Source organism: Lupinus angustifolius, chromosome LG17 (assembly GCF_001865875.1).
Source record: "Lupinus angustifolius cultivar Tanjil chromosome LG17, LupAngTanjil_v1.0, whole genome shotgun sequence".
Lineage (NCBI taxonomy): Eukaryota > Viridiplantae > Streptophyta > Magnoliopsida > Fabales > Fabaceae > Lupinus > Lupinus angustifolius.
Genome location: NC_032025.1, coordinates 2,771,503 through 2,793,286, shown reverse-complemented (window position 1 = coordinate 2,793,286; position 21,784 = coordinate 2,771,503). Strand labels below are relative to the sequence as shown.

Sequence of the window (21,784 nt, the reverse complement as noted above, 5' to 3'; positions counted from 1 at the left end):
GAGAATTTGACATTGACAGTTTTGAAGCAGTCACTTAAATGCATTCCAAATTGGCACGCACACATTCACCTCAGATCAGCTTACATTCTGTAAGATTCTCAGTTTAAAGCAGCAGCCAATCGCATATCATATATCTGTGGATAGGGAACACCTTAGGCTTAAAAAAACTCATGTTTATCTTAAACATTATAAACACTCTATCAGTCTATCTTGTCCGGACTAAAAATAAAAATATTTCCTCAAACATTGAATTTTTTGACAAAAATATTTTATGATAAAAAATATATTATTTGACGGTTGGTTCTAATCAAAATTAGATCAAACAAATAAATTAAAGATTGCAATCTCAAAATATTCAAATCAAATTAGAAAAATTTCATATTAATTTGATTATGTTGCACAAATCATTTTTATTTAAAAATTATTTTTTTAGAAATTCGATCAACAGGAAAATTAAGGTCGCAACCTGAAAATAAGCAAAACAAATCAAATGAGATTAAGTAAATTTAATATCAATTTAATTATGTTGCATATTTAGAATACAGTAATTGCAATCAAAATAATTTGAATAGTGTAAATGACTTTTTCCCTTTTTAATCTCCATTTTCTCTTTTAAATAAAAATAAAAAAGGGATTTTAATTGACTTGATGATCATTTATTAGGGGATGAATCAATTTTTAGAAAATATGACATATCCATATTTTCTTTTCCAAATTAAGTTAAAAATAAAATTAGTCAAAAATATCTTGTTATGATTTCCTAAAGATTCAAAAGATTGTTCCTACGTATTCATAGGTAATACAATAATTTTAGAATTTCTAAAATATTTAAGGCCAAAAAAGAGGATGTTATTAGGACTTAAGCACACGAGGAGAGCCTAACCCTTCATGACTTAAGTATTACATTGAGTTTGTTATTCTACTTAATATGTGATTCCTAACATTGCCGCCCTCTTTAAGGACCAAAGTCCACGACTACTTTCACTCTATCGGCACTGACCTGATGATAACTCTTTCTATTTTGACAATTTTACTCACCTATCAGTATTCGGTAATATACCTTAATCCAGCCTATATGTAGTCTTTTTCGTCCATAATTCTCAATGAAAGCACCAATTGTTAGGACTTAAGCACATGATGAGAGCTCAACCTAAAAGATTAGTCTATTAGGTGAGAGAGACTCATGACTTAAGTACCTCATTGAGTTTGTTATTCTACTCAATATGAGACTTCTAACAGAGATTTCGGCCAATCTTAATTTTAAGAGTCAAATATTTATGTTTTACTCACTCAAGTGTATTACAAATACTTTTTGACTCAATAAAAATTATAGGGGTGTATTTAGAATAATAAGGGCATTTTTTAGAATGTCCTCGGATATGAAAACATCTACTTTGAATTTGTCTAATTAAGGAAATAATCAATTTTGAATTTTAACTTAAAATATCATTAATGTTATAAAAACAACATTCTCCCAATTCTTAATGGTAGAGATTTGTTTTAGAAAAGAACATGTGTCTAATTCTCTACTATAAATAGTAGTATACACACATGGAAAAGCCCCTTGAACCCCTGAAAAATAGAAAAAAAATACTTTATTCTCAAACCAAAAAAAAAGAAACCAGAAAAATCTACAAATTCTCATCACATAAAAACATATCAAAGAGTAACATCCAACACAATCTTTAATACCAAAAAATCCTAACACAAAAAACTAAAAAAAAATATAACACCTAGCACAAGAAATATATCTGAGTCCCTACCGCTAGAGGAGTCATGACCTGATGTAATTACAAGTTGGACTGAGTTTTGGAGATAGACAAAAGGCAATTACACTTTGATATTGAGGCAAGATCGAAGGTGCATAACCCACTCCACAAAAGTAATTGCAATTTTATTGCTGATAAAAAATGGGAGATAAGAAGCAATTACAAGTCGATTTTGAGACAAAATATGGGTAGGGATGTCAATGGGTACTCGGATTTGTGGGTACTCGCAAAAATACTTGTAACGGGTCGGGTATGGGTCCATGTTTTTGGACCTATGGGTAATGAGACTCGAGATTTCAAGACCTGTTGTTGGACGGGTCTAGGTTCGGGCAATGAGGTACCCAGACTCATGGGTACTTGAACTCGATATTCCTTTATATATATATATATACATATATGAGAGGGGATCCACTTACTCTAAGAGTAAGTTTAAATAACTTACTTCATATCTTAGTCATCAATTCTATACTATCAGTTTTCCCTAGAATTAATGACTACGATGTGAAATATATGTTATTAATCAATAATGTTATATTAGTAATTCGTAATTATAATTGATATTGTTGTTAAAATGTGATATTACATTGTTAAGTAGTAGTGTTATGTTGTTAATTAATATGTAATATAATATTATGCTTATTGAACAATTCTTATTAAATAATTTTACGTCATATGTTGAAATAGTCAATTCAAAATGTGCTTAAAACTTTAAATTATTTTTTATATTTTTCTCTCTTGTTGATTACATCAATAACATATAAGATTGTAGTTAACAAATACACAGTTACATAAGTTACTGGAAATTATTTTTAATATTTTTATTTTGTGGACCCACAAATTCGTTGGATACCCAATGACCCGTGGATAGCAGACCCAGCGGGTACAAGTGTGGGTCTAGGAAGGGTCTGGGTCTAAAAATGAAGCAATGGGGCAGGTCCGGATACTATACTACTCGGACTCAATCAGACTCATTGTCATTCATAGATATGAGAATAGAAACTCAGTCCAAATAATTAATTGAATTCATACCTCTATGAGAATGATCTAAAGTCAAGATTTAACCCTAGTAGATTTAAGAATTTACTGAAGAGAAGACGAGACATGATTAGAAATAAAGGTGTTACTAGAAAGCCAAATAGTCTATGTAATAGTTAACCAAATGACACCCTAATTATTTTTTGAATAATACCAGTGAGAAATCATGTCTATTAAAATGATGAATGAGAAAAATTGACGGACTTGAGTAAATAGATTAGGAAATGCATTGTGTGATCTATATTCATATATACGGTACTATGATGCTTTTAGGATATGACAAATTAAAATTAATATGAATGTTACATTTAATGATCAATGCTAACAGATACCAAAAATTGATAATGTAAGGCAAAGAATTAATTTAATTTTCAAACAATGTTAAAGCAAAGGAAAATAATTTATTGGTTTACTGGGGGGAAATATTGCCAACATAATGTATTTGATAATTGCATAAAATGTATTTACAGTAATATGCATTAAAATTATAATCTATTATGAAACATGTTGATGTATAATGAGGCTAAGTTGCTTTGGATAGTTGAATCATCGATATCAAGCTCTATTCGATATCCTATGTGCATGGTCCACTAATTTTTCGGCTTTTTAGAGGCTGACAGTATAATAATCTAATCAAAGAATATGTCATACGAGTTTATTTTAATTTAAACATATTTTCAAATTGCAGTTCCTATTACGAAAGAAAAGTTTGTGGTTATTGTTTATTTATATTATTACAGGCATCTAGAATCGTTCCTTTTATATCTTACATTTTTAAGCAATAATACCATACCATTTAGGCCTATCAGAATCAAATTATTGTCAGAATCATACACACTAACAAGACGAATGTTATTCCTTGGAGAAAACGTGATCATATCTTATGTTATGATTTACTTCTAAGTTGTAATGACTTTAGCTCAATTATTTTAGGGATATTACTATTCCCTTATTCCGTAAGCATATATTCTGCTTATTTCATTCCTGTCCCAAGGTTACAGTTAGATAGGATTTCTTTCCCGAGTGGGAAACAACGCATATTGAATACCTCTCATTATTAACAGAATGTTGCTTAATTATAAGCTAATAATCTGATACCTTTATTGAATTTCTCTACATCATGTTGCTGACACGTTATCAAACAGCTTCATTATATAGTAAGATAAGGTTATGCGGCAACCGCGACTTCTTATAAGAATCCTAAAATCTATCTCCCAACAACTGCAACATATTGTCCTAATTTTGAATATTCCTTTAGAACATAAATTCCAACCAAGCCTCTAACATACAATAGTTTAAAAAATAAAGAGTAAATTATATTGACACTCCTGAGTTTTAATGAAATTACACAAACTACCCCTTAATTTTTTACACCTACACAAACCTCCCATAATTTTTATACTTTCATTACACTGACCACTCCTGTACAAGAAATAAGTGTAATCTTTTAAACAAAAAATGTGATAAATGCAATTAAGTTAAACAAAACATGATATATTGTGGAGACAATTCCAAATAATATATCAGTCAATATTTCTTTATTAATTTTGGTTCATTACACTATATTATAAGAGCGATTTAAACAATATTTATTTAAAATTGTTGATACATTTTATAACAAAAAATAATAAAGATACATTGATTTGTATATTATTTAAACTTGCCAACACAATATATCATATTTTGTTTAACTTAATTGCATTTATCACATTTTTCGTTTAAAAGATTACACTTATTTCTTATACATGGGTGATTAATGTAATGAAAGTATAAAAATAATGGGAGGTTTGTGTAGGTGTAGAAAAGTGAGGGGTGATTTGTGTAATTTTACTAAAACTTATAGGGTGTCAGTGCAATTTACTCAAAAATAAATAATTGTTCCATTGCAAACAATTGAACAACTGTTCGCAAACGAATTAGGATTATCTTCATTAACTCATTAATGTAGAGGCAAGTACTTCAAAAAGTAAAGAAAAATGCAACTTTCAATTACATATATCCTTTTTATTACAATAAAATCACATTTTTATCATTAAAAAACAAGTGAAAAATATTCGCTTGTTGGACTGGTATAGAATTGGTTTATAATCCACAAAATCGTAAGTTCTCATACTTCTTGTTCATCAAAAAATTCATTCTTAATATATTTTAACACCATGTAAAGACTTTGTTGGTGGGTAATTTATAAATATCTCTTATAGCCTCATGACCCTACTGAGCCATTAAGAGCCAACTGTGAAGCTTGCCTGGTTTGTCTAGCCACTTTCACAAAATTAGGCCAGCATTTAGAATTTATTCTGTATTTATTTTCTTTCATGTCTATCATAAAATTCAACATATCATTTCATCTAAATTATTCGAACTCATCACCATTAGTAAAATCCTATCGACTTAGAAGAATAATCCGTTTAGTTGTATCTTGCATGCATGAGAACAATTAATCCATTAAACAGACCATAAGAAAGTTCAAAAAAGCAAATTAATTAATGTGGTTATGTGCCAAATAGTTGGTGCATGCATCTCATCAGACAGAAAATTAGACTCCAAAAAAACTGGCGGGATTAAATGTAGCATAATATATAGTTATTAACTCTTAATTGGAAACGTCTACGGCTGCTTTTGCTAACTGGTTTTTTGCTTGTATCAAGTGTTGTACGCCAACGATAATAATAATAATATGTTACAAAATTTGTATGTTTGACGTGTTATAGGTTTGACTTTCTTTTGAATAGGATCCCAACTTTCTTTCTGCTTATCATTTTTTTTCAGTGTAAAAAGCTTTTTGAAAAGGTATTGATAAAAGTAAAATTACTATGTTATTTGAGTTTATAAATGGATCAGTGCATAGCGGAGTCAATGATACAGTATAAACGTATAATAAATATAGTTTTAAAATATTCATGATATTCTCTACAAATCATATATATATATATATATATTCTTGCCATATTAGTCCATATTATTTATTGAGTACTGAATTATTATTGTAATAGATAGTGTCACCTGGTTGTACATGAAATGCATATTACTGAATGGGCTAGTTAATGTGGTTCAAAATGACACTTCTGATTCACTAATTGAGATTTTCATATTTTAGCTCAGTCTCTTAATTATGCCTAAGAATGATTCATCTGAAGTGTGAAATATTTTGCAGGAATAAACATCTGCAAGTGATTTAATATCAGGTAGGTTATGGTACAATGTTATAATAATTGTGCCTAAAACTACCCAAAAAAACTAGCTCATGGAGAATTGTTCAAATTATTATAAATTACAACGCTATACTCATATTATTTAGTGAGGTAAGACTTCAATACTTTAAGACACTATCAATCTCCTATATCCAAAAAAGAAAGTGAAGAAAAGGAAAGATGGATTTGGAGAAGAGTTATGTTTGTCAAAGACTGAGTTCCTTTACAATACTAAAGAGCTTAATATTGGGTTCAGATCCTAACACGTGACATCAAATAAAATTTAAAAGTTTAGATTGAGTTTTATTTTTAAATTAAATAAATGAAAATTTTAAAAGAATTATCTATTTTCTCAGATTCTAGGAGTTCTTTTTGCCAAGTTTGTCAACTGCATGCTTGCTAATTTTTTGTCTCCTTTTGAAGTAGCAAAGCACAAGTTTTATTTATTAACAGTACACGAGCTAATCTGCCTTATCAGTTTGGTAAAATCCATTGGCAGCTAGCATAACTCAAGCACCACAAGCCTTTTATCTAGGAGCCGTGTTGAGTTACACTAATTGGTTACTGAATCCTACTGCTACTTGTTACTGATAAAGTAGATTTTTTATGTATCTTCATCTACTAAAAAGTTTAAAGTATTAGGAAAAGTAGATTCATAATCCGGTATTGTAAACTTTTATGACTGAATGGTCTAGAATTAATTTCATCCTTGTCATCTTTATCTTCTAAAACAAAAGTTGATTTCAGCGCATGATAATAAAAAACTTGCATTGTGCATACATCAAATATAATAGTCTCTTACAAGTAAGAATATATTAAAATATAATAAAAGTCACTCACCTACTTTTATTTAATAATCAAAGTTTAAAAGTGTGATCACAATCATGATTATATAGTGTTTATTGTAAATGTGAATAGAATTAATAATTCACAATTATAATTATACAATGTGTGATAACTAAAATCACAATATTGTGGTGCAATCTTGAGCAATTTTATGTACCCAAAAAAAATCTTGAACAATTTTATTTGGTAAATCACACTAGTGACATTAGATTCATTTCTTTCTGAAGAGCTCTGATATGTCCTAATCAGAAACCATTTTGGCACAAGATGTCAAAAATTACAAAGTAATTAAAGGAAGCTAGGAATACAACAACTATTAAGCACGACCTAACACGCTCCAATATCCACCTTTTGTCGCAAATGGAAAGTGATATGGAGAGAGAGAGAGAGGGAGAGTAGTGACAAAAGCAAAGATGATTATTCGCACAATGTGTGGGGTGAAATGCATGAAGGGTAGTAGTGACAAGAGTTTAATGGTAATGTAGTTTTAACTAGTCAATTTTAGATTAAAGACTTACCTGCCAATAAATTTCCTACATGTGCTTCTCTATGTTGATTGCAATATGAACCGTAGGATTGTATGTTAGCAAAGTATTAGGTAGGACCTCAAATCAAAACTTGGACCTTTATGAATAATAAGTTATTATCATTCTCTAAATTTGGCTGTGAAATGCAATTGCTTGTATTGCGTCTATCTAACTTACTTATCAAACAGCAACATCATAAAGTAAATTGTGGACTTTCTTACGCACTAGAGCACTACTAAAACAAGCATCCCCTTCAATATGTCTTATCACTTTTTAGATTACACATATCTGATTATATTATAGGAGAAAAAAATTAAGGGAGAGGGAAGAACACAATTGTCATTGAAAGAGTCTATTTACTTTCAAAATAAGGTTGTATACAATTACTTTCCTCGAATCTCACTAAGTGAAAGCCTTATATTTCGCTTAAAGTTCTAGAGTCATTTTGTGTAAAGGGACGATAACTAGGATAGGAGTAAAGTAAAGTTTGTTATAACAACTTAGATGCAAAGGGTTTAGATGAGTTGGGGCATGAGGCTCACCAAGGCCGAAATGGGTTTCATGATAATATTAATGCTTACAGATTATCTACTAATGAGGTTCAACTCTCACCTTGATAGCGAGATTTGAGCTCATGATCTTGTGCCCCATGAGTCAATTCCTGATTAACTGGAACGGAGTTCACTTACCTATGTTATAACAACTTAAAAGAGAAAACCAAATTATACAATAATTCTGGTTCCTTTTCTCATCGGACAGCTTTAATCATACAACAATTGTAAAGTTGTTCAATATAGTATTGGACTGAAATTTGGACATGTTTTTGACATCATCATCTTCAATCTGAATGGTGAATATTGAGAGCTCAATTTTTTAATTAGATTTTCTTCTTCCATATTCTCTGTTGTAAATTTGGCTGTGAAATGCACTTGCTTGTAACCAATTGTACCTTGCTTTCATCAAAATGAATCTTAAAATTGTGATATTTTCTCAATATTATTGTTTGGTTAGGTTTTTGACATTATGTGTTAACTTTCTCCTTACAAGTGGGGATCGAGTTGCTGGTTCATATTTCCAAAAATATCTTCTAGGGTCACAATCAATCCTATTAAAGTTTGTAAAATTTCTACATAGAACAAAGTTTTTTTTAGCTGGAATTTAAGACCATTCGTTAAATTAAATCAAGCCTACTAGTTATCACCGACTTGTTTTAAGTCGTGTTTTTTATTTTTAAATATTTATTGTATGTTCATATGTTAATTTTTTGTAAAAGGGTGAAGTAAGAGTGTTACTTCAGCCACTTGAGTAAGTACACAATTAAAATCTAGTCCATATTTGATGCCATAAATACTACGTCAAGCAAATGTTGGGAGGATTGGATCAAATATGTCCGATCCTAACTAAATTTGAAAATGGTTTAGATTTATAGTTTTAACCGAATGAACAATTCAACTGTCTTGAACCGGATGAATTTTGGATCAACGGTATTAAACCTAGTTAAATCAGAATAACCGGGAACTGCCAGACTGTTCACATAATTTTAAAGAAAATATGGAACACTACTCTATTATTGTGTTTTTATTCTAATTCAAAAAACATGGAGAAATGTTACATTAGTATAATTATACATAATTATTACTTATATAAAATTTTGTATTTATAGATAATTATATATTTAAGCGATTAAACCTAATACAAGATATCTTCCAATTTGATGTTTGGTTCAAGTTTCATAACATTGATCTCCATTTTTCCATTACATAGATATGCACCCATGTTTTTTATCCAGCTTAATATCTATACATTGTTGCTACAAAGTTTTTACATGATTAATTTTTGATTTACTATATATTTATATTACTTTTAGTTAAGAGTTAATTGTGACATATGAATAATGCATGATAGACTGATAAGGTAAAAAAATCTTATATTATCTGTGCATATATTAAAGCAAATATTATCAAAATAAAGAAATAAAAAGATGGAAAACAAGTAGTAATGTTATCAACTGTTGGTTTTTTTAAGGGGAATGTAGAAAAGAAAAAATGGAATAATTCAAAGACATTTTACTATTATATTTTTTTATACTACTAAATTTATTCTTCACTTTTTTGGGTAAGAGATTAATCTTTTTAGGAGTTCATAGTTGTCCCTCTAACAAGTGTTGCTATCATAGGGATATAGTGGATTCACTGGTGGCCTCTTAAAAAAATTCTTTCCTTTCTTTCTATTTTAATTAAAGCTCATTTCACAAACATTTTAAAATTATAATGTCAGAGTTTAAAACATTCCAATAAGTTTATTATCGATTCCGAATAAGAAAATAGAAAATTTTACACGTGCAAACTTTGCAATGTGTATCGACATATATATAATAGTAAAAATACCCACCGAAACAAAAGCAGATGTCAATAGTCCAATCCCACCCATTATTCATAAATCATAAACATCAACATCGTGACCAAATTTTGTACATGGACATACATATGACGATGAAGGGTAAGTAGACAATGACCTGTTTTTAGTTCATGCTGATTGGCACACTTGTGCTTAATCATGTTGCCCCTCCAAGGTCTCTCTGAGGCTTATACAAAAGCGAGACAACAAGTCAAATATTTTACTGTTTATGTTTCAATATTTGATTTCACTTATCACTTTTCTTTGATTTCTCAATTTTGCTGTCATCAGCTTGCGCTTACTACCTATTTATGTTCCATCAATACTTGTCACATTAAGTGCTTACAACTTGTTACCTTTGGTAAACAGTGGCATCATTGGCAACCTTGTTGAAGTTTAATCAGCATGTATGAAACACTGATATTACTAGATTTCGGGGCACTGCTTTTATATATTGTGGCATTAATTATTTTTCCATTAATTGCTTTTCCTTTTTATAGGGTTCATCACAAAGAAGATTTCATTCCCATATTCCCCCATGTGTAAAGTATGGAACTATGGATGATTAATTAATAAGTGCATGCACTAATAAAAGAAAGAAAAGTTTGATTTGTACAACTACTTTTTTAGACCATATAGTGTATCATAGCATGTCCCATTTTTCTTTAATTTGTACTTATATTCTTGGTGTAATATTTATGTATAGTTATTGTAAATATTTATACACAGTCAGTGTATTATCTATCATTTATTAGTATAGTGTACCAAAATCATATACTATCAGTGTATACATTTTTCTAGTGATTCAAAATCAAAATATATGATTAAAGTATTGGTATTGTACAGTTGTAAGTAACTAATGGAGGTCCTAATAAAAACCTGAGCATGTTTGCCAATGTGACATCATCTGAACAGAAAATGAGAAGATAGCAAATGAAATTGTTTTAAATGTATATTCAACTATGGATGCATTATTAATGGCGGAGACCGTCTTAGCCACTATGGTGGAGGCAAGGATATAAAGTATTATACATAAGATATGAGATTTTCTTTTTAATTTTAGGTCGTCCCATAAATTAATACATCCAATTTTTCTAGAATGCTTAGTTCACATCTCTTTATTTTATTTTCTTTCATATTTTATGGGACAAAGTGGAAAACTTAGTCTCTTATTGTGATTAAATTATAGGTTATAGCCGAAGAAAAGTTTACAAAACATATTCAGATAAGTATAAGAAGAATATGCTACTCAGCTCATGCCAGATGGCTTCAATTATGGTTTAAGATGCTGAAAACAGTATCTCAACAGTACAACACTCAACACAGTTGCCACTTGCGACTCACTATACTGTGAAAATGAATCTTCTCAATTACTGGATAGTCCAGTATTTAATAAAATTGAAATACATGAATTTTAGAAAAATTGATGGTGCAAATTTTAAACTATTTTAAATAATAAAATAAATCTGAACCATAGATTCCAATACTGAACCCTATAAAATTATGTAACTGTGCTTCTTCCATGGTTACCTGTTATCTCATTCACTCACGTATCACCACATATCATATATTTATATGTGCCAAATTGATAGAAAAATAATATTTTTTATCCGCAAATTGGAAAAAAATATTATAATAATATTACGAAACAATGTACATAATTCTTTAAACGTAGTATTAGCCGTTTGATTTTGATCATAAATGTATAGACTTTTTGTTATTGATAAAAGTGTAATATATATGCACTGATAGTGTAAAGATTTATATAGTTAGTATCTTATGTACCATTCATTTATATAATTTTTATTTTAAAGTCAATAATAATTAAATATAAATAGTAAATGATACATAATAATATTAAAATCTCTTATGCTGTCAATTTATATTTTTTTCTATATGGATAAAGGTAAAGTACACTCCATTGATATTTAGATCGGAAAAGGTACTAAACTTTTACTATCAACTACAAAACTTTGATACGTTAGAAGTGTTAAATCATTTTACTTTTTTCTTTGATTTTGGGTGTACTTAACTCTCCATTGATAGAGAAGATCATAACTCACAATAAATATATACCGATTTACCCAGTAACTTGTAGTGTGCCATATGTCATTTGCCACTACATGACGAATTCGAAGTTGTGGGGTTGTATTGTATGATTGTCTTTCAAGGCACAGAAGACGAATTTTGATTATAGCAATGCTATTCTCACAACAAAGTTTGATATCAAAGTAGTTTGTGATACATTAAATGAATAAAAAAACAATTTCATTTTGCTTTTGACAAATGAAGCTCTTTTGTATCCACAAGAATAGAGTGGGAGTGCCCACCACCAATGTTGTCAGTTAGGTCATTTCTAGAAATCAACACAATCCTCATACCTTATATTAAATATATGCCTTGAAAGATCACGCCATTAATTTACTGTATAAGTTTTAAATAAATTGAGTTAAATATGCTATAAATTATCCTAAATTAAAGCATTTGGAGTATGAATTAAATTTCTACTAACCAAGTGAATCTCATTTGCTAGCTAATTACTATAAATTAACTATTACAATAAAAAGTATTTTTTTACTTATTTTCCCCCGGCAAAGGAAGATAAAATTTTATTTCGGGGAGTATGCTTTACACAATGTCCAGAACCTCATGCTAATTTGCTCCTGAATTTTTTGTAGAGACAGATGGATGGAAAGAAAAAACCACATATAAAAATGTTATATGATGCACTGAAATTCGTTTGGTACATTTTTTTTTTGGCACAGATACAAATGATTTATTACACGGTATTTTTGTTGTCCAATTCATTTAGTGGTCCTAAGTTGTGGTTATTATATTGTTGTTGCAAAATATGTAATTAATGATGCATTTAAAATCATTGATCTTGGACCGCCCTTTAATTTCCTGTAATGATGAGTTCTCTCATTTTACCTTGTGATATAAGGAGATAATGTAATGGAGGGAATAACAAACACAAAAGTGCCATTGCACTAGTTCCTTCCTGTATAATTTATCAGATGGCATTGTTCCTTCTTTCACCTTTTTCTTCATATTTTTCTTTTTGGGATCGTGTAAAGTTAGCTTTAAATAAAGAACATAATCAACACAAAAGCCAGATAAAGTTACACTTGAAAGAGCCCTTCCCAGCTCGTGCGGTGAACCCTTTGTAAGTAATACATACATAATCAAATGAAAGGTAGATATACATTTACATTTAGAGTGTTCTCCACTTTTTTATTTTACATTTTAGGTCATTAAGAAAATATTATTTTAAGAAAAACCAAAGTAGGACTAAATACAATGGTAAGAGAGTAATTTCTTTCGGGTTGTCTATTTGTATGGTGTGGTTGATCCTCCCAACAAATGTCGTTAACAAGAATTGAACCTTTAACTTTAGTTTACTACAATACTTATAACTCAATAGAACGTTACATCAATAGATCAACATTTTATATAACTTATTTTCTATTCAACACTTTTTAAAAATAGCTTATTCAACCGAGTTTCAATTAGTTTTAAATAGTCTAAAAGACTCTAACTGTTAATTGAATACTCTGGTTACAACCTCACTGCTTTTTTCCTTAGTTGGAATCTGGATGGGGCGGAGCTGGTGCAATGGTTTTGATGCAACTAAAGAATATAACCAAACAAAATTTGGATAAACTAACACTTAGAAAGAACCTTCCCCACTTGTTTTGTTATATGTTATAGGTGATTGAGAAAATCACAAGGGAGTCTAAATTTGTTTTTTCCCCCTTCCCAAACCCATAAAATTGAAAGTAAACTTCCTTATGGGCAAAGCACTAAGTTTGTTTTCTCACAATCTCATTTGCTTTACAATATTCATCACCCTTAGTTAGGATGTTCCATTAAATAAGTTTACCTTAAGCTTGTTATTTAAAATAATCTAAAAGAAAAAATTACCTAATCTCTGCCCACACAAAATAATGTACTCCAAGAATCACAATATGGGGTATATGAAGTATAAATTTAAGATAATGTGAATTAATAGAGAAAAACTTGGAGATCACAAAATATTATGAGCATTAAACCACATGATTCATGCAACAATATAAAATAAGTGTACAACACTAAAACTTCTGGGAAACTATATAATATATATGCATCCTAGTAATTAGCACGTGTTTATTATCAACATGATTATAAAACTTAGCATCTAAATCATCATTTTTGTCCTGCCCAAATGCATTTCCAGTGGGTCCTTTGCTCAATTTCCTTATCTCAAGATTACATTAAAGTTTAAAAGTGTAATTGATATCTTCTATGTCATCTCTATGCCTAACACATTACCACTAATAAGATCTTAACAAATATGCATCAAAGAATATTAAATTTTTTTTAAAATTAATATCATTATATATGGTAGTATTTGATTGGTTGAGAATAAAGGAATAAAATTATTTTGATATAAGTAATTTATGTTCTCCCACCCTAATCATGATTAACCCAACAAATCAATATTCTAACATTCTAGGTTACTACTATGGATAAAAACATGGCAGGTAACCCTAGCATTCTATGTATACTTAATATTATACATAATCTTAATAAATAAAAAAAGTTGTACTAAACAGTTGATAGCCAACATAAAATTTTATTGACTATCTATTTTATGAATAAATGATGTGATGATTATGTTAATAACAATTTATTGCCCTATGATTGATCCCACTTAGTTGAACTAAGGCTCAAGTATTATTATTTAAATTTTTTAACATTTTGTAAGTGGATCTAATAAAACTATAAAAGTATAAAACAAATTGGAAAAAAATAGAACAAAATATCTTGTCCATTACTAAACTTGTATATTATGAAGGTCGTGTGAAAAAAACATAAAACACCATTTATGATTATAGGAACTATCATTTATTTTTGGGCTTGAGATATTAATAATTATTACATTTGAGATGTTTATATCATGGAAGATGATGAATTCGGGTGTGGAGAGAAAATCACATATGATTTAGATGAAATGAGTTATGAAACTTAAGAGAGATGAGGTGTATATTTTTTTTTGGTTTCCTACATGTATACTCGTACCACTGGAGACAATTCTGTCCGAGCCGAGAACATCCACAGGTACGTGTAGCTAACTCTCCCAGTGAATATTTTTTTCATCCACAAGATTGTATATAATAGTGAATAATGTAATTTTGCATTTAAAAAAAATAGTGGGTTGTGAAACTTAATAAGTTAATATATGGGTTTCAAAACTCAAAACCCAATAACAATTAGCATTGCTTGGTAGCTAGGCCTGTGAACATATTCATGGTTCCTCAATTGGATGCAATAGAGTTGATCCAACTTTGCTTTGAAAATCTATTATATATTTATATGTTAGCCTGTAATGAGTTATGTTCTTTCTAATAATGCTCCCAACCAAGACTTAGAAGTGAAATACTGAGATAATTGTACTTTAGAACTCACAGCAAAAAACCAAGAGAAAATAATAAAAATGAATGGAACTATGGAAATGAAAGAGAAAATAGCTTCTTAATCACACCAACATGTGGACACACTCAAGTGTCACTGGCAATAACAGGGATAGGAAAATTGAGAGTAGCATTAGTTGTATTGTACTAGAGAAAAACTTATCACATGATAAACATCAATCTCAGATAACTTCAGGAGTGAGTCAAATTTTAATGGTTTGCATCTTTTTCATCACAAATTTTTTTGTACTCCTTTGGACCCAGCAAGGAATCTAATTCAGATAGATTATTTGGCTTCACTTTGATCATCCATCCACCTTCATATGGGCTTGCATTGATCTTCATGAAAGAAAAGTAGAAAAATAAGAATGTGTTTGGATACTAGGCTAATTTGAAGACAAAGACATTAACACTAAACATTTTAAGTCAATTCACTCATCCAAATAAACAACCATATATAAGTAACATAATCCTTCTAATAGTAATAAGAAATATGTTCTGCTTTCTTGGCTTCCAGGAAATTAGAATAGATAATTGAAAGGATAAAATTTATGTACACTTCTATAGTTTCTTGTGCTTTTATTCTCCAATAAAAAATATAACATATGTAACAATTCGTCGATTTGTCGTGTTGTCATACATATTACATAAAACAACAAGCACCCAAGAAATTGCACTGAAGTTCTCTACTAATTGAGAACACATGACTTTGGCCAAGAAAGAATATATATAGAGAGAATTAATAATATTTTGTTTTAGTGAACAGAAGGAACATAATAATGAAATTGGGTTGATATCAAAGGTAGGAATTAATTACCAGGCCTGGAGTTTCCTTGAGGGTCAATAACTAGCAAAAACAAAAGGAATGTTGAAATGTGTTGTTATAATTAATAAAGTAATGAAATTGAAATGGTAAGGCTAAGGAGAAGATGTAGAACTAACCTGAGCATGACCAGTGATACCAACAGTGGCCACTGAGCCTTCATGCTTGATCCATTCATGTGATGTTGCATACTTGAGTTCACCCAACACTGCAAATTAAGCAAAAAGATGTGAACAACTCTGCTAAGCTTCCATGTTCGAAGGTGAATGAAGATGAAGAAAGATACTTAAAAAATTGGGTAAGATCCACCAGAAGGTGGGTAGCCTTAACCGGATGTGTGGTAACAGGAAAGCCCGAAGGCTGTTCCCGTCCCTGTCAGGGGAGATGCCAACCATCTCTCCTTTTCACGAACACGTTCAGATGATGATGTAAAGTAGTTATAAACAATGGAATTGTTTACTCACTATACGATGTGGGACTTGTACCACATCTGGTTTTTATACGGTTTGGTTTATGGGGACAGCTTATATGTTTGAGACTGTTTATGTCTATCAAAATTTCTGAAACGATCATTAAATCACTCACATATACTTTTTTTGATGTTTTATGAGTAACAACTCAGTCTATTTTTAAGCACGGTTGTTAAATTGGATTTTCTAATAGCATGCTAGCATATTTCACATATGCTAAGGTCATTTTTTCTCCAAATCATCAATCTCTTTAACATATTCTCTTAGTTAACCAACCACTTCAATGGTTACCATATACGTAAAATGCTAAGAGAGGAAATATAAATCACAATATTTTAAAAATCCACATTTTATTTAAAGTTTGTATTAATCATTTTATCCTAAGGTGTATGATCTACTTAGCAATACACTAACAGGAGCACACTTTTTGAAGGAGCTCTATTTATAATATAAGTAATGTAAATGTTAATTCCTTACATACACTCCTTAGCATAGCATAGGAGATGATAATGTGTACTGAAGAGCATATTTTAATTTAACTAAAAAGTAAAATTTATATTGAAAATCGGTGAACACACTTCATAATGAAACTTTCTGACCCATATGGCGCCGTCCTGGTTAATGGACCCTTCATATGTGTGGATGGAAAATAATTCACACATCATTTCTAGATAAAATGGTGATGCTAAAGTGTTCGAATCTATAAACATCAATCTCTCCCCTCATAAGTATTCCAATGCTGGTGGTTTCAATCGCATGGCTAGATCACAAGAGTATATTTAAACTTAGTAGCAAGAGTATATTTAAATAGAGTATCAATGCCACATTTTTACTAAGTTATGCCTTTATTTCTTATTTTCAAGCCAATGGCTGTAAGTAACCAACAAAATTTAGAGATTCAAAAGATAAGCAAACGGCAGAACTTAGATTTTATTTACATAATAGTTCCTGATTATTCTCAAGCCTCATAAGCATATTCCAGCGCAAGTCTACGAACTTGCCCCAAAGACACGGATTCTCTGTTCGATTGGAACCCAGCAGCATGGACAAGCAGCTCTGCCCTTTCTCCCATACTCTTCACTGCAACTAGCACACATAACTTGGTGTGCACACGGCAAGAAGACAATTGAAACTTCATCTTTGTTGCATATAATGCACTGTCTATCACTGCTGACTTCTTTTTCTGAAAAATCCTCCAGATTATCCAAGTCCTGAAGAAGCATAGCAATTGTCTCTCTTGGCAGCTTTGCACCCTCAGATTCACCTGCACGTGAAGTATTTGATTTATGATGCAGCTTATCAGAATGAGCAGATGCTTTAAGACGTGCCAGCTCCTGCTCAAGCCTTAAGATATCATCCTTGCGGCGCTGGAAATCTATCTCTATGTTCAGTTGTAAAGCTTTAAGATTTCTCTTATGATTAGCCTCAGCTACTTCCTTAGCATGACGTTCCTCCTCAATTAGTGCTAACGCTTCCTCCTTAGCCTTTAACTCCTCCCCTAACTTGACCTGTCAAGAGTTATTATGGAAATCAAATGATTCAGAGGGTGCACATAAACTGAAATATAAATGATTATTTTATAAAGTAATTTTCACGAAAAAGTATGCATCAAGTAGAAAATAAAGAGAGCACCAGACACAACTGCAAGTTTCTTAGCATCAAGTGATAAGGAACCAGTATAAAGTTGTTGTTGTAAATTAAATGCTAACAAATCATATCATATTAGTATGTAGGAGTTGAATGCAGTCAACAGATAAAAAATTCAGGGATAACAATGGTGGATGATTAGATGATAAAATTCCAGGACAATGAATTAGCAAACACCTAGGGTGTATATAATTAAGAATCATCAGGAACTAAAAGGATAAGTTCATCTCATGCCTACTGACAGACATATATTCAAATACATAATACGCTACACCTGATAATTGGAAGCAGTTTTCTACAAAAGTGAGCAACTCCAGAATATTAGTAGAATGAGTGAATTTATTCAAGTGGTGTGACTTCAATTTAAATCAGTTTGAAACTGAATATAAACATACTAAGTATGAAGCATGGACACAATGTACGCAAGCAATTCAAAATGCCCTGTTAGGATTGGAGGTTTCACCTTACATCTTACTCAAATATCCAGAGTCCAATAAGTGTGTTAATGTGTGTCCCATCGAAATAGATCTTTTTTCAATTGTCCATTTTGGACAGTGTAAATACACTATTACACATGCATCATTCTGAGCAGTCTGATACTCTGATGTATGAAGTGGAAGAAAAGGAAAAGGTACAAGATTTTTAACTTTGAGCATATAAACACAAGCCCATAAATGCAAGACAAGAAACTAAAAGGTTTCATGATCACTCTGCAGACTCCATTTCAAGCTGGATATGCATTCAATTATTCAGGTTGAAAAGTGCAAGGTCCTTTATGCAGAAAATATATAAATCATTATCACAATAGCAAGTTGTGTATTACACTAGGCAATATTAATGTCTTATCCGGGGAGGGTGGATGTACACAGTCTTACCGTCGCAAGCAAAGAGGTGTGTCTACTGTCTAGGTTGATAAATAAATAAATAATAAGATATGGGGAGTGAAAAAGCAAACCTTGGCTTCTTTTTTACACTTCTTAATCTGAGCCAATTCTTCTTGTATCTCCAATATCTTCTGTTTTCCATCAGAAATCTCCTGCTGCAGCTTAGCTTTCTGTTTTTCACACGCTAGAAGCTTCTTTAAGTAATTTTTCTCCCTTTTTGCAATTTGCAGGCATGCCATGACTGACTCTGATGCACTTAATTTAGAAGCCTCCATCTCTGCTTTGATTTCTGCATTCTCTATCTCTAGTTTTCTGACAGAAGCATTTGCATGGTCCACTTGACCACTAGCCTTTTTCAGGTTATTCTCCATCTCTGAGAGTCTTTTCATGGTTGTACCCTCAAGTGTCTGCTTCCCTTTCTTCAATCTTTGGGTCTCCTCTCTTTCCATCCTTAATATTTTCAGCTCGGTGAGATCTCCACTCAGCTTTCTTGCTGCTTGCATTGCCTTCTGATGAGCCCATTCTTTTCGATCCTTGACCTGTTTCTCAAGATCCTTAATCTGACGGAACAGATTGACTATCACCTCACCCTTCTTATCTTCAGCCACAAAATCCAGTTTCTCGTCAAGATTTAGATCACGAAACTTACTCAACAGCACCGAGTTCACTGCATCTAGATTATTCAGATTGTGTGAGTCACCAGACTTCTCAGATGGAGACTCAAAACTTGACGATGCAAAGCTACTGCGAGGAACAGCTTTGGGATGTAACTGGTTAGAGTTGGCCCTAAAACCAGCAGCGAACATGGCAACATTTCTTTTCAACATGGACTTCATCTGAGGAGAAAGGTTAAACCTCTTTGGGAATTCAATATCTCTTTGTAACTGTAAAGTCATCTGTGAGGTTCCCCCATTTCCAAACCCCCATCCACCATGAAACCTACATAGAGGTGGAGGCATAACATCAAATACATTCTTAAAATTATCACCGCTACCAGTCTCAACTGCATTGTCATCGGAAACTGGAATTTGAATGTTGGTTGCCTTTTCTATATGGAAATCAGTGATGAGCAAACACCACATGGCATCACCTTTACACAAATTGGGCCTCAATTGTTGCAACAAAGATACCATACCAGCTAGCGAATACCGCACTAACTGCTTCAAGTCAGTGAACACAGTCTCCGACTCAGACTCAGACTCGGAGTCAGATTCATCATTACTCAAATAACCCAATGTGTTGTGCAAAATGTTTGTTAACACATCCATTGGACCGTGATAATGACCATTTTGCAATATCGCTCTTAGGGCTACATCCTCCTCGTACCCTAAAGCAACAAGCTTTGAGACAGCATCATTGTATATAATTTCCATTTTTTTCAATAAAATATGTTCCAATTGATCCTCGGTGCATAAACCCCACCCAGATGAAGCATCGTTAGGATTAGGATTTGGATTTGAATTTGAAGAAGATTGTTTGGGAGTCACATCCACGTGGTTCATCATGGACTTAGAGCGAGAATTAGCATTGCAATTGGGTTTCTGCGATCGAGATTTGCGATTGGCTTGGATGTGTTTTTCCCTCACCGTGCAACCCATGTTATTAATTATTCCTATATTTTTGCGAATTAAATCAATATATATATATATATATATGATACATAAAGATAATGATGAAAATATGCAGTAAAAAGATATTGATGGAAATAAAGATGAAAGGGAAATTAGAAAGAAAAATGACTTACAGTTACGGAGGGAGTGTGTTGGATGGAAGAGAGGAATGAAATGTGATAGTTGATTAGGAATTGAAGGAGAATACAGAACGCAGTGAGTGAGTGATAATGATGAAGAAGGAAGGGAAGGGAAGCTGTGTTATGATAGTAATGCAACTTTTCCTTAGGGATGGGCTCCCGCTACCCAATCTTTTAACTTTGTTTATTTTTAGCCCATCCAAGGTTCAGCTCTAACAGGTGGAAATTGATAGAGTTTGATTTGGTTAAGATACAAATTTAATTCTAATTTAGTTTTGAGCTTAATATAAAATGAATTATTATTTATTATATATAGCCAGTGAACTCATAAATTTAATCTGGTTTTATTTGATTGAAGTTAATCTCATTTATTTAATTAAATTAATTTTAGTTTTTAACTTGTTTGCTTCCTGAATAAATTTATTGAACTATATAATGAATCAAATTTCAAATAAATATGGGCATATGATTAATATAAAAGGTTTAAGGAATGAGACAATAAAAAGATTAAGAATTCAAATCTCACTCTGTTAATATATTAATATTTGCCAATAAAAAATTGAAAGCATATTTGTTATCTCATATTTTATGTGTTGTTAGTGTGATTGATTGAAAAAATACATTAAATTAAAATTTTAATTATTAAATATTTTATGATAAATTAATTTTATGATATATAGAGTAGGATAAAAGATATCCCTATTAAAAAAATGTCAAGTCAATTTGGTTTGTAATGTCAAAATAGGATGGGGATCATCAATCATGTCTCATTTCCTGTCTCAGGTTAATCATATATTGATATGTGAATAAAAGAATATTTTTAAAAACAAAAAATGATAAAAAGTAACATTCTGATGGCTTGTTACATAGAATGAGACACCGTTCATGACCAGTAATCCCTATTTGTCAAAATAAACAAGATTTTTGTAACTCTTATACTTTTAGAGGTTAGACTTTTGGCTTCATGTCTGGTCAGTTTGGTTCATCATTTG

The 21,784-nt window shown here is 31.1% G+C and overlaps 1 protein-coding gene and 1 long non-coding RNA gene across 3 annotated transcripts; both read right to left on the bottom strand.

Moving 5' to 3' along the window:
• On the bottom strand, window positions 15,340-16,332 carry LOC109331083. The gene is made up of 3 exons (XR_002105742.1): window positions 16,161-16,332; window positions 16,036-16,065; window positions 15,340-15,557 (listed from the first exon to the last, which is right to left on the bottom strand). It is a non-coding gene; the product is annotated as an uncharacterized LOC109331083 (long non-coding RNA).
• Window positions 17,345-20,949, bottom strand: LOC109331824 (MND1-interacting protein 1-like). Of its 2 annotated transcripts, none has more exons than XM_019566563.1 (3): window positions 20,787-20,949; window positions 19,114-20,661; window positions 17,345-18,019 (listed from the first exon to the last, which is right to left on the bottom strand). In XM_019566563.1, the coding sequence occupies exons 2-3, from the start codon at window positions 20,638-20,640 to the stop codon at window positions 17,501-17,503; spliced, it is 2,046 nt and encodes a 681-aa protein (XP_019422108.1). In that variant the 5' UTR covers window positions 20,641-20,661; window positions 20,787-20,949; the 3' UTR covers window positions 17,345-17,500. The 2 variants fall into 2 exon arrangements, with proteins under 2 accessions (XP_019422108.1, XP_019422107.1); XM_019566562.1 differs by having other exon boundaries at window positions 19,114-20,654.

What these genes read in the sequence shown, in the direction of transcription:
- LOC109331824 (XM_019566563.1), bottom strand. Translation starts at nt 20,640, where the DNA reads ATGGGTTGCACGGTGAGGGAAAAACACATCCAAGCCAATCGCAAATCT. An exon ending in AGTGTAAAAAAGAAGCCAAG is followed by an intron (nt 18,020 to 19,113) that starts GTTTGCTTTTTC and finishes AACTCTTGACAG; the next exon opens with GTCAAGTTAGGGGAGGAGTT.